Source organism: Chiloscyllium plagiosum, unplaced genomic scaffold (assembly GCF_037043375.1).
Source record: "Chiloscyllium plagiosum isolate Xiang-an unplaced genomic scaffold, Cpla_swu_hap1 HiC_scaffold_19, whole genome shotgun sequence".
In the NCBI taxonomy this organism is placed as follows: Eukaryota; Metazoa; Chordata; class Chondrichthyes; order Orectolobiformes; family Hemiscylliidae; genus Chiloscyllium; species Chiloscyllium plagiosum.
Window position 1 is genome coordinate 62,838,086 of NW_028270157.1, and position 13,199 is coordinate 62,851,284.

Below are 13,199 nucleotides of genomic sequence, written 5' to 3' on the forward strand. Positions count from 1 at the left end.
CTTATGCCCGAAACGTCGATTCTCCTGTTCCCTCGATGCTGCCTGACCTGCTGCGCTTTTCCAGCAACACATTTCCAGCTCAGTAGTTAGGAAGGCAAATGCAATGATGGCATTTATTTCGAGAGGACTTGAGTATAAAAGCAGGAATGTACTTCTGAGGCTCTAGAAGGCTCTGGTCAGACTATATTTGGTGTATTGCGTGCAGTTTTGAGCCCAAACCTCAGGAAGGATTTACTGGCCATATAGTGTATTCAGAGGAGGTTCATGAGAATAACCCAGGAATGAACAGTTTAACATATGAGGAAAATTTGAAGACTCTAAGTTTATACTCAATGGAGTTTAGAAGGATGAAGGGAGAATCTAATTGAAATTTACAGAATCCTGACTGGCCTGGACAGAGTAGATATTGGAGAAAGTGAGGACTGCAGATGCTGGAGAACAGCCGGACAGACAGCATCCGAGGAGCAGGAGAGTCGACATTCAAGCATAAGCTCTTCATCAGGAATAGGGGGGTGACTTCAAGGGGTTGAAAGATAAATGGGAGGGGGTTGGGGCTGGAGGGAAGGTAGATAGGAATGCGATAGGTAGATGAAGGTAGGGGTGAAGGTGAAGGTCAGAGAGGAGGGTAGAACGGATAGGTAGGACAGTTCGAGAGGGTAGTGCCGAATTGGAAGGTTGGATCTAGGTTAAGGTTGGGGAAGATGAAATGAGGAAACTGGTGAAATCTGCATTGATCCCGTGTGGTTTGGAGGGTCCCAAAGTGGAAGATGAGGTGTTCTTCCTCCAGGCATCGGGTGGCTAAAGTTTGCTGGTGGAGGAGATCCTGGACCTGCCTGTCCTTGGCAGAGTGGGAAGGGGAGTTAAAGTGTTTGTCCACAGGACGGTGAGGTTATTTAATGCGTGTGTCCCAGAGGTGTTCCCTGAAATGTTCCGCAAGTTGGCGTCCTGTGTCTCCGATGTAGAGGAGACTACATCGAGAGCAACGGACACAGCAGATGATGTGTGTGGAAGTACAGGTAAATCTCTGTCAGATGTGGAAGGATCCTTCAGGGCCTTGGATGGTGGTGAGGGGGGAGATGTGGGCGCAGGTTATACACCTCTTGCGGTTAGCAGAGAATGTTGGGAAGATGTTTCCATAGGTAGGAGAGACTAGGACTCAGGGCACAGCCTTAGAGTAAAGGGAAGACCTTTTAGAACAGAGATAAGAAGAAACTTCTTCAGCCAGAGAGTGGTGAATCTGTGGAATTCATTGCCACAGAAGGCTATGGAAGCCACATCATTGAGTGTATTTAAGACTGAGATAGATAGGTTCTTGAGTATCAAGGGGATCAAGAGTTACAGGGGGTGAATGGGATTAAGAAACTTATTGGCCATGATTGAATGGCAAAGCAGACTTGGGCTGAATGGTCTAATAGTCTTATGAAATTCCATGACTAGAGGAACCGATGTTTGAAGGCCAATAAAATGGAGGTTTATGCTTTTGGTTATTTCTGATGGTCATTGTTAAATTCCGTCAAGATTTCAAGAACAACTGAAGACATCGATTCCAGATGACCATTAGGGACCTGTGTTCATTCCATTTGTATTCTTGATCGTGCAGTGCACAAGTATCAAAGTGCCACTGATTGACATCTGAAGTCCCCCGAGAAAGGTGGCTAATTAAAAATTGTAAGGTTGTCACAAAGAAAAGTTGGCCAAATGGACTGCATTGTTCACAAAAACAATAGCCAGAGTTTTCTGTCTATATAAACTTTAATTGAGAATAGCGGTTACACACCAGTACTAGTAGTTAGATTAATACCAGAACAGGTATGAGAAATCAGCAGAGAGCTAACGATTACTTGATCTACAATACCTGTAGGAAATAATGATCCCAAAAAAACTGTACATTAGTTGGTAACAAAAAGGCAGTCTGTGCTTCCAGGTTATCAGAAGAACTGTAGCACTCAGCTGAATAAAAGACGGTGTAAAATGAACGTATTTTCTGCATTGCAGTTTTATCCCATGCACAATGTCACACCTTTATTTTGGTCTGAATACCTTTGATTTTAACAATTACAGGACATTTGTGCATTTTGGGAGCTCCATCATGTGTCATGAAAACATTTTGGAGAGGAAATCTCAACAGAGCTAAAAGGAACAATAGCATTCAAATTAGACTGTGGGCTAATTTTGCCTCAACACTGAACTGGTTAACTGCCTTACATGCTAATTTTGCAAAGGCATAAATCTGTGAGATAACAACCGAATGATGTTCATCTACAACTCCCATGTGGAGTAATTTTACATGGCATTCGGACAACAGGGCACGTAACATAATGGGTTCATAATTTGAAAAGGTTAGCATTATCCGCTAAATCTATTGACAAAATATCTCAGATGAATGCACCATATTAATATCCGACAGTTAACTGGAAGGCATGTTACATTGTGAGCTTGACCAATTTAATCACAAAAAAAGGGGAAAGAAAAGCAGCAGGTCAATAAGTTGGATTGTGAGGATGGGGCACAGTCACAATCAACTATCAAAACTAACCAGGCAACCAAGAGGGAAAGATGTGACTTTGACGAAACCCTTTCGATCTATTTGTATGTCCAGAGATCAGTCGTAACAAATGAATTCAATTAAAAAGAAAACAGAGCAAAGGTGCACAAATACCCAATCTGATGAACATGTCTTCAGAAAGTAAGTCAAGGTAGACAGTCTATGGAGTAACTGAAATCAGAATAACTCATTTAATTTATATTAAAAATGACAATGCAAAAAATCCATAGATAATAAAACTATTGAAATCACATATAACAGATCACAGTTGCCAGTTCTGCACCCTTTATTACTAACAAAGCTTGGAGACAGCATGAAATCTAAGAGAGAATTCTAACCCTATCGAGCAAGATTGTGCTAAGTTTCATTCAAAAGCTATTACTTTGTTTTAAAGCATGACATTGCACTAATATTTTAACCCGCTGATTCAACACCATTTGCATTATCTGTAACAGTCACACATTCAATCTTAATTGACAAGTGAATCATAAATGGACTTCATATTCCTCACACAGCACCAACATGTAACACTATAGACAGTCAAAACAAAAGCGTTAGCTATTTTCAGGCATTTTGGCAGCTGCTGCAGCACTTTCTACACCACTTGTATGTCGTGTCTGACTATCGGTGCTTGACATAACTGCAGTTGTGTCTATGGTGGCATTTAAAATACGTTATGAACTGCAAAGCTTAGTTCAGAACATGCTGGTATTCCTACCGCACTCTCTGCAATTCTCAGTCAAGAACATATTGTTCCCAAATCAATGCTACTTCTTCAGATAATTTCATATGTTTTGTAATCTTTGTACTCACAAAGGACATGGTGGATTCTGAATCTTGAGGGGTGCGTTTGGGCACGTTGAGTTTTTAGGACATGTCCATATCAATAAAAGAGATGTTGGGGTCTTTTGAAAAGCATGATATTCAAATCCGGAGGACCTGATGGTATATATCCCAGAATGCTGAGGGAGGCAGGTGAGGAAGCAGGTTGTGGCCTTGTATGAAATCTTTGTATCCTCTTTAGTCATAGGAGAGGTCCCAGAGCACTGGAGAGTAGCCAAAATTGTTCCTTCGTTTAAGAAGGGAAATAGGGATAATCTGAGAAATGAAAGGCTACTGAGCCTTACATCAGTGGGAAGAAAATAACTGGAAAAGATTCTTAGGGATAGGATTTACAAACGTTTGGAAATGCAACAAGCAAGTGAAAGAGCCCCACAGAGGCTGGCATCCCATCACCAATTAACCTTGTATAGCACTTGGCACTGATCCAGCTCCCTTAGAGCCAGCTCTCAGAGTGAACAGAACCTCTGACACTCCTGTTTATATCTGTCAGCCAGCACTCCCTGACTGGGGCTGTTAATCCAGTCCAGTCAGCTAATTCATATTCTGTTGAGTCCACCAGGCTGACCTCATTAGATCACAATGAGCAGCGAGGCTTTGTGTGGGAAAGACCATGTCTCATAAAAATATTTGAGTTTTTTTGATCAAATTACAAAGATGGTAGCTGTTGTCCCTGTGGACCTTGGAAAAGCCTTTGACAAAGTGCTCATGGCAGGCTGATACAGAATTTGAAGTCACATGGGGGATCTGTGGTGAGTTGGATAGATGGATACAGAGCAGGCTTGGTCATAGCAGACAAAGAGTAGCGGTGTCGTATAGGGATCAGTGCTGTCAACTCTGTTGTTTTTAATGTATATAAATGATTTGGAAGAGAATGAAGGTGCCCTGATTAGTAAGCTTGCAGATGACACAAAGATTAGGGAGGCTTCTGATAGAGAGGAGGATTGTCGAGGTTTCAGCAAAATAAAAATAGGCTGGACACTAGGGCAGAGAAATGGCAAATGGATTTTAATTCAGTGACGCATTGTGGGAGGTCTATTGCAAGAAGCAAGTAATCTATAAAAGGCAAAACCTTTAACAGAATCAACATACAGGGGGCACTAGGCATACAGGTCCACACTTCCTTGAAAGTGGCAGTACAAGTGAATAAGGAATTCAAGAAGGTGTGTGCCGTGCCTGCCTTTATGAATTGCGGAATACGGTATACGAATTGTTAAGTCAGGTTGCACCTATCTCAAACTTTACTGAGGTCACATTTGGAATATTGTATCCAGTTCATGTTGCCACACTATCAGAAATGTGGAAGCTTTGGACAGTGTTCAGAAATGGTTTACAGGATGTTGCCTGGTTTCGAGATTATGAGCCAAGAGGAGTCTTTAGGTTTGTTTTCACTTGAATGTTGAAGGATGAGGCGGAGGCAACCTGATTAAAAATTTACAAAGTGAGAGGCATGGATAGAATGGATAGTCAGAGTCATTTTCCCAGGATAGATGTACCACTTACTGGTGTTCACAGATTTAAGGTAAAAGGGGAAAAGTTTAACGGTGACGTGAGAGGCAGGTTTTTTTTACATTTAGGGCGGTAAGTGTCGACCGGGGAGGTGGTAGAAGCAGATGCAAGAACCACATTCTAAGAGGCATGAATAGGCAGGATACAGAGGGATACAGACTGCATACATGCAAAAGGTTTTTAGTTTAGAAAGACATTTTACGTTAGCGCAGTCCTAGTGGGCCAAAGGGCACATTCCTGTGCTGTACTGTTCTTTGTTCTGTTTTGTAGTTTGAGTCAAACAATTTCCCATCATGTTAATGTAATATTGCCTCTCCATAAGTTACTTTTTTCATAATTTGAATGGAAAATATATTCTATGCGGATAAAGAATAGAATCCAACCAATATGCTGGAAAATAGGACTTGTATAGTCAGATGGTCGTTTTTGATTGACACATACTGGATGGGCCAAAGGCTTTTCCTGTGCTCTGGACTTCTATGACAATGGGGACTTAATTATCCCAGTTGCTATGCAGCGTGAACAAATGTAGGACGTTTGCATTAATATGCTGAGTGGAAAACCTGCTTATAGTCTCCCTAAAATGTTCCCTTTTTTTTGGTGGCCATTTCATTCAAACAAACATCTCCAGAGAAGAGTTCTTAATCACCTATCCCTATCCAGATGGGTAACTAACCAGAAAAAAGAACCAAACTTGGAATAAACAAGCCAGTCACTCTGGTCCCAACTTGGAACTGAGAAGATGGTAGCCCAGTGGTAACGTCACAATACGCAAAGAGTCAGGGCCACAGAGAAGCTAAAATATCTCGAATCAACCTCAGTGATGCTGACCATTGATTGTCATACAAACCCGTCTGGGACATGACTGTCCTTTTACAGAAGGGGGATTTGCCATTTATGTCTGCTCCATGTGTTCCAGACCTATAGCAATATGGTTGACCTGACTTTCCACTGAAATGTTGTTGCAAGTCACTCAGTTCAAGTCCAATGAGGGATGGGCATCAAGTGCTAATACCTGTATCTCTCTAAAGAATATTATCAGCAAGGTCCGGTTGATTTCTAATGCTCCTCTTCACAGGAATCATAGATTTTCTAAGTTCACAACACCGTTAGGATCTATCTCCTTCTGTCCTGAGAAAGTTGGGCCACATGTGATATGTAGAATTCAGTATTTCTCTAACCACCTGACTCATAAAACAGATTAAGGCAAAAAAAAATCTTCAGGATGGTGGGAGCCAAGAGAAGGTTTTTTTTATTGCAACAAGTTGATGTGACCTGGAATACACTGCCTGCAAGGGTGGTGCAAGTCATTTCAATAACAACCTTCAAAAGAGAATATAAATAACTGAAAAGGAGAAAACAGGAAGGGTCACAGTCAAAGAGCAGGGGATCAGAACGAATTGGATAGTTCTTGATAGAACCAGGTCAGAAATGAAAGACCTTTTATTTTGCTGTATTGTTCTCCCAAATCTATTTATTTAGCAGGATTACATGGAGAAAACTTGCAATCGCTTCTAAGTGAGCTATGAGCTCACTGGCACATGATTAAGTGACCTGGGCGAGAAATGGTTTGTACACTACTGCTCAAGAGCCACTATCTAAAAATAACTGAGGAGGATTGTAAATTCCCTGTCTGAACTTCTGCTGCTGCCAAGAGTTGAAATGAAACTGCATGAAAGCGCCCTGTTAAACCACGAGCTTTTTTCAGGTTATGTATTTGGGCTTGCGTCTCCATGATTTAGGATAAAATGAAAATATTATGAAGAACAAGAAGCATGGGTGATATGGCTGCAAAGATTAAAGGCTGCTTTACAAGCAGGTGTAAGACTGTTACACCTGTATTGAGAGGGGGGACTTGCATTCAGGATGACAATACCGAATTCATGAGAATCAGAAATAAAGAGTAGTTGCTTGAAGTAAAAGGAGGATATTGGGGGCGGAGGTGTGTGTGTGTGTGTGTGTGTGGGGGGGGGGGGGGGGGGGGGGGGAGGTGGGGGGAATGGCGGGAAGAGAACCCTCACTCAAAGTCAATTCTGAAATTAAATATTTGAGCCTGAGGGAGGAAAAGAAGTCATAAATCCTCAGGAACATTTTGGAATTGGTCTGGGAAAGTTGAATGACTACGAATGAGATACTATAAGCCATGCTTGTAAAATTGGGTTTCTCAGTTGCTTTAAGAGTAAAGTATACCTTGCTTAAAAAATGTTCAATTAACAGTACTTTTCATTTCACTGTTAAAGTACAAGTCTTAAAATGTGGAAACTTTTCATGTCATCCTTTCATGAATCAATTGGACATTTTAGATTCTTGAGTTAAAGTGGTCAGGCTCAACAGGGATAATAAGTCCACACATGCATATTCATTTGACTGTCTCAGTCTGATTTGATGAAGAAAGGGGAGGAAAAGTACAGGGAAAATGATGAAAGGGATGTTAACTGAAGAGAAATTTCAGCTTGTAATCACTTCAAATGAAAGTAAGGGAAAGAAACCAAATAAGTTGGCTGAATTACAATTGTTTTTAAAAAGCACTGAATCAGTTGATTTGTAGCAAGTCACTAGCTAAATATTTCACATCTCTGCGAACAGAGAATACATGAATAAATGGAAAAGAAAAATAAAATCACATCCTTGACCCCCAATCCTTTTCCTGCAAGAATTTTGGTCCAATATCTGGAATGTATTTAAGCCTTGCCAGATTCCTCAAATTTGAGAAAATGCTTGAAGTTTTCTGGGTTTTATTACCTCTCTCAAAACAGTCCAAAAATAATTCACGTACAGTCGATTAGTGCTAACCACAGTGGCCACTTTTCAGTAACTACAGGACAGCAAAGTGTGTGTGCATCCCACGTTCCCTCAAACAACAGAGACAAAAGGATGTTTCATTTCATACTGGGCTCAGGGAGAATGTGGACAGGGTGACTGGTTGGGACCCTAGAAAACAATTTAGAACCTCACTTCTTCAAAAAACAAGACTTTCATGAAAAGCAAAACATATCGAGTTAGTTAGCATGAGGAAAGAGCCCCAAACAACAATGAAACAATCAACTGTTTACTGAGGAAGACCAGGACTCTTCGATGTAACTGATGAAAAATTTGGAATTGCAAAGATTTTTCAAAGGAAAGCCACAACAGAAAACGTTTTAAGAGCTATCATGTGCTGTTAATTTAAGAGCTGAAAAAAAGTGATATGTAAAGAGTTGAACAATTAAGTAATTATTTAAGGTATTTTCCAATTGCAGTTACTACTTCAGAGTAGAAGCAAACTGAGATTTCAGGCCAAAAGATGTCTTAATGCCAACATGCATATTCAATGACTAACAGGTGCAGTTGATGTCAAACACCCAGAGTGAGCACTTCTCATTGGAAAATCTGGTCCAATATCCATAAAACTGCAAAGAAAAGTTGTATTTTATTTGTTATGACTGTTTCTCTGTAAACAAGGTTCTTATTCGTGGGAGAATGGCTGCGGTCAAATTTGAGGAACAGTGCAGCATACAGACACATGGTATATGACAAGGTTAACCTTGCACTCACATTTACACAACCAATGCATTCATTGTCTAGTACACTTAACAGGTTTTTGTTAAATGTTAGAGCACCTATGTGTGGTGATTTAAATTCTTTCCTTCAAACTCTAAGCTATGGTAATTTGTCACTGGTAACTTGCACCATTAGATCAAATCATGCAACTGCCCTAGATCAGTGTATGTGTTTATATAAGGCATATTGGAACAAGTCAAAAGAAACCCTTTGATTCACTTCCAATGTTATGTTTACTTGGTATTTTATAGGGATAGGGTTTGAGGGAGGGGGAAGGTGGAGTTCCTGATGCCTTCTGTCTTCTTGAAGTATTCAATAAAGTCTTTCAAATTCATATTATATTTGGCTTTTGATGGTACCAGAGATGTCTGCAGCGAGCCAAGGTCCTTTACAGGCTTGAGATGATTCAGTCACCTCACGGAGAGCTCTTTATTGATGTGAAGATAATGTTGGTTACAATCACAGCTCCAGGCAACTGATGGCACCAAAGATCAGGCCGAAACTAAGCAAGACGTAGGAGACCTGCACATTGACTCCTGAACCTGGAGGTTAAAAAGAAGAAGAACTGCTTTAGTGCACTGAAGAAAAAAATGTTTCAAACATCAGACACGAGAATCTATTTATTTTTGAGAAACGTTGCTTTTTCTGTCAATCACACTTAGTTATGTTACACATTATCTGGTTCAAAGGTCTAAGTTCTAACTGAGAATAAATGATAAAGAAAGTATTTTGGAATAGACATCAATCTCTCTAAAGTAGATGGACCTGAGCTTCAATGTTTCTAAGCTCTAAATTGAACTGTGCAAAAGCTAATTCAGAATTGGAACTTAAAAGCAGATAGGTTTTAATGAACATCAGGATCTCTGAAATGTACAATTTGCTCCAGGCACTGTCAGGTAGGCTCCAGGGCTCACCGTACCAACATTACTGTCATCAGAGAACATACAGGGGTCATACTGCTGGCTTAAAAAAACATTCTATCAGCTTCAAAAAATGCACAATCCTAATATGACTTATTCCAGACAACAGAAAGCATTCAATCATGCAAGGTCAGACAATTCACTGGATCCACACTCGTGAATTCAGTTTGGAAGGGGTTAGGTCATGAACATTTTTAAACAGGAGAATGAGAGTTTTAAAATCAAGGCAAGGGTCCAGGCCATTAAGGATGGAGTTGTTGAGGGGGTTGTGTTGATGGAGCTTGCTGCAATTTGGATAGGTGAAGTTCAACACTGTAGAAGGGCAAGTTTGTTGATCTTGAAAGATGAAAAAATGGTCACGAGAAAATCCAAATGTTCAAGTCTGGCAAATAGTGCATGTGTAGTCAGGCTTCATGATTCATCTTAATTGTCCTTGAGAAAGAGATGGTAAACCATCTTCTTGAAGGCGCTCCCAGTGACAATCCAGGTCAGTCCCAAATCAGGATGCAGAGGAGAGCTTGCAGGTGATGACATTACCAACATCCCAACACCCACAAACAAAGCTGCATTAGAACATTATTTCAACAATCCACCACACACTATAGCACAGAGGAACTACACAGAGCAGAGGAAAATCACCTATACAGCGTATTCAATGAACTCAGTACACCGATTTCTCAGCAACAGACCAAAACAAGCAGATAAAATGCGCCTAGAACCCCACTCTTCCCTACATCAAAGACATCTCGGAAATTACTGCTAGACTACTTAGACCTCTTGGCATCATGGTAGCCCACAAACCCACCAACACACTAAAACAGCAGCTAATGAACTTAAGAAATCCTATACAGACAGCAAGCAAAACAAACGTTATTGACAAAATACCTTGCAAGAACTGTAACAAACACTACATTGGACAAACAGGCAGAAAACAAGCCACCAGGACACACAACTAGCCACAAAATGTCATGACCCACTCTCACTAGTATCCTTACAGATGAGGAAGGACACCACTTTGACTGGGACAATACATCCATCCTAGGACAAGCCAAACAGAGAGAATTCCTAGAGGCATGGCAGTCCAAGCAGAACTCTATTAACAAACACATCCAATTGGATCCCATTTCCCACCCTCTGAGAAAAAGAACCAGAAATGACATCATCAACACCAGAAATGACGTCACCAACCCAAGAAAACCTAAACACATAAGTAGAAAGCAGGATATAACATCAGCACTTCACTGGAGGGTCACTGATGATGTTACCTAGTATGGTGACAAAATGTTTGAAACCAAACTTTCCAGCTGAGCGAGCAAACGTACATCCAGAGCCTCAACCAGAACTACAAATCTTCTCAAAACTATTATCCACATGTCTGTTGCCCTTGTCCTTCTAGGTAGAAGAGGTCGTGGGTTTGGAAGCCTTACTGAAGTGCATTTTGTATATCGACATATTGTAGTCACTTTCTGCTGGTGCTGGACAGTGAATGCTGAAGTTAGTGCATGGGGTGACAGCACTGTCTTGAACGGTGTTAAGATTTCAGAGTGTTGATGTAGATGCACTCATGGGAGCAAATAGATGGTATTCCTTCTCTCTCCTCACTTATGCCTTGTAAACAGTGGACAAGCTTAGGAGAGTCAGAAACTGCGGCACTCACTGAAGAATGACCAACCTCTGACTTGCTATTAGCCACAGGTATTTATGGGCTGATGGACCTTACCTTTGAGGCTTGCTCACTGCTAATCCTCCACTTAAACCTAATAATTTTTGTTCTGCATTTGCACTTTCAATTCATCATGGAGTTGGTGGGGATGGATGAAGCCATATGCCAGGCAGCTTTGGAATGTGGGTGACAGATTCCAGAAAAGTTACCCCCATATTTCTGTTTTTGAGGGCCAAGAGAGATGTTTTGGAGGCAGATTCATCCTCTGGGCTGTGTTTACTTTGAACCCCAAGTTAGATAAAGAGATTCAGCAGGATGCACCTTTCAGCACTACTCTGGTTCTATAACAGTTCTATACTAACAGACTACTTTCTCCAGGTGAAGAATCTGAGCTCTACCCTTTCCAAGACAAATCCAAGTACTCCCTGGTGCAACATCAGACAGGTGGTTAAAAAAATGGACAAGTTGATTTCGTTCTGGAAATATCACAAACTTGTAATCCAGTTAGTTGGATCTGAACATGATAGTATTGCCGTTACAATCCAATAATGATCAACTCGTCAAGAAATCCATGACTCCATTCGTCGGGATGGGTATCTAAGCCCTCTGTAATAATGGAAGTCACTGAGCTGAAGGGACAAGGCTGTCAGATGCTTTGATTGGATACTCTGAATTAATGTGTGTTAAAATAACGTGGTGCGTTAAAAGTTTTCATATTCCTCCATTTCCAAGAAGCCTGTATCGGACAAATCATGAACACTGAGCATGTGATGGATTCTGTGGAGACAACAAAATGATGGAATGTGCACTCCAAAGAGACAGTATAGGGTTTAATGTAGATACTTGTTCCACTTACTGTCTGTGTCATATTTCTTGTTCCACTGGTATTCCAAATGTTGATTTTACAATGTGAACATAACTTCAAGTTGATGGCTCACAATGTAGCAAAGGGGTATAGGCACTAATTGATAAAAGGTGAGTTTGGGTCGAACACTGGGAGGAATTTCATTACAAGTCAATCATGAGAAGCATGTGATATGAACAGGTGCCTCAATCCTACTCTGTCATTCTATACAATCATGGCTGATCTTCTGTCTCTGTCTCAGTTTCACTTTCACACTAAGTCCCGACATTGCATAGTTCCTTGAGAGACCAAACATCTATTTCAACCTGACAAAAATGGTGAGGCATTGATAACCATCTGAGGTTGAGGTTTCCAAAAGCTTGCAACCCTTTGTACAAAGTAATTTTTACTCAACAATTGACAGCTTATCTCGAGACTGTGCCCCGATGTTCTATCTTCCCCTGTTAGGCAAACAACCTCTCAGTGTTGACTCCATCAACCCCTTGCATTTTAAATTAGGTCATCTCCTATTTCTTTGACCTCCACAGAATATAAGCCTCCACCAGGAATTCTTGACATAGTTTCCTGGTGAAGCAGTAGAGGTAGAAAAAACATCATTCTAGTGGCAGATGAAGTAGTGAGGTTTGCAAGAATAAATGAGCTGGATGTGTCTCTTCTATTGGTACTTAGCTTTATGACTTTTCTGTTCTGCTTCACAATAAGGTGCTCTCACATTTTGGGGCTTTGATCTTTCAGGGTGATTTTCCATTCAATGAAGACAGCATTTGAAAGAATTTAGGTTTCTGCTTTTCTCAAAACAATAGAGGGGTTGGGGTGTCTGTGGGTGCCTTGAATTTCTGTCCTTTCCAAAACTCTCAGCTTTAGGTACTTCCCGTCAATGAAAACATGATGCCCACTCTCTAGGATCAGTGAGAACCTGCAGGACTGATAAAGTATCCTTGGAGGTTATGTACTGGGTTTGAGAGGATATTGAGTTTGTTCAATTAGGACGGGCATTTCCAATGAAAACTGGCATTGTGTTTCTCTCAAATGCACAGCATTGTTAACTTGTATTTCTCTTGGCAAGTGACAGGTTGGAAGAACAAGGATAGCATTGAGAAAAGTCTGACTTGCTTGCTGCAGTTTAATGTGTAAATGACCAGTTTACGAAGAAACCTGAAAGAAAATGTAATAAATTCACCATAGAACTGCTGTTATTTAGAATTAAGTTCCACTCTTGATTTTAATTTTAGTTTACAAATCCCAGCTAATACATACTATGAATCAAGGATGAATTCAGTTCAGGCCTGGCAATGAGTGTGTGTGTTAAACACTGAC

General features: G+C 40.7%; 1 protein-coding gene across 8 annotated transcripts in view; it reads right to left on the reverse strand.

Moving 5' to 3' along the window:
- Positions 1–1,733: 1,733 nt before the first annotated feature.
- The window catches only part of LOC122559499 (contactin-1), a 771,145-nt gene continuing 759,679 nt past the window's right edge, over positions 1,734–13,199 (reverse strand). For all 8 annotated transcript variants that reach the window (XM_087997462.1, XM_087997461.1, XM_043709043.2 and 5 more), the window contains one exon: positions 1,734–8,976. In XM_087997462.1, coding sequence (XP_087853588.1) covers positions 8,894–8,976 — 83 coding nt within the window. In that variant the 3' untranslated portion in view covers positions 1,734–8,893. The remainder of the gene's footprint in view (positions 8,977–13,199) is intronic.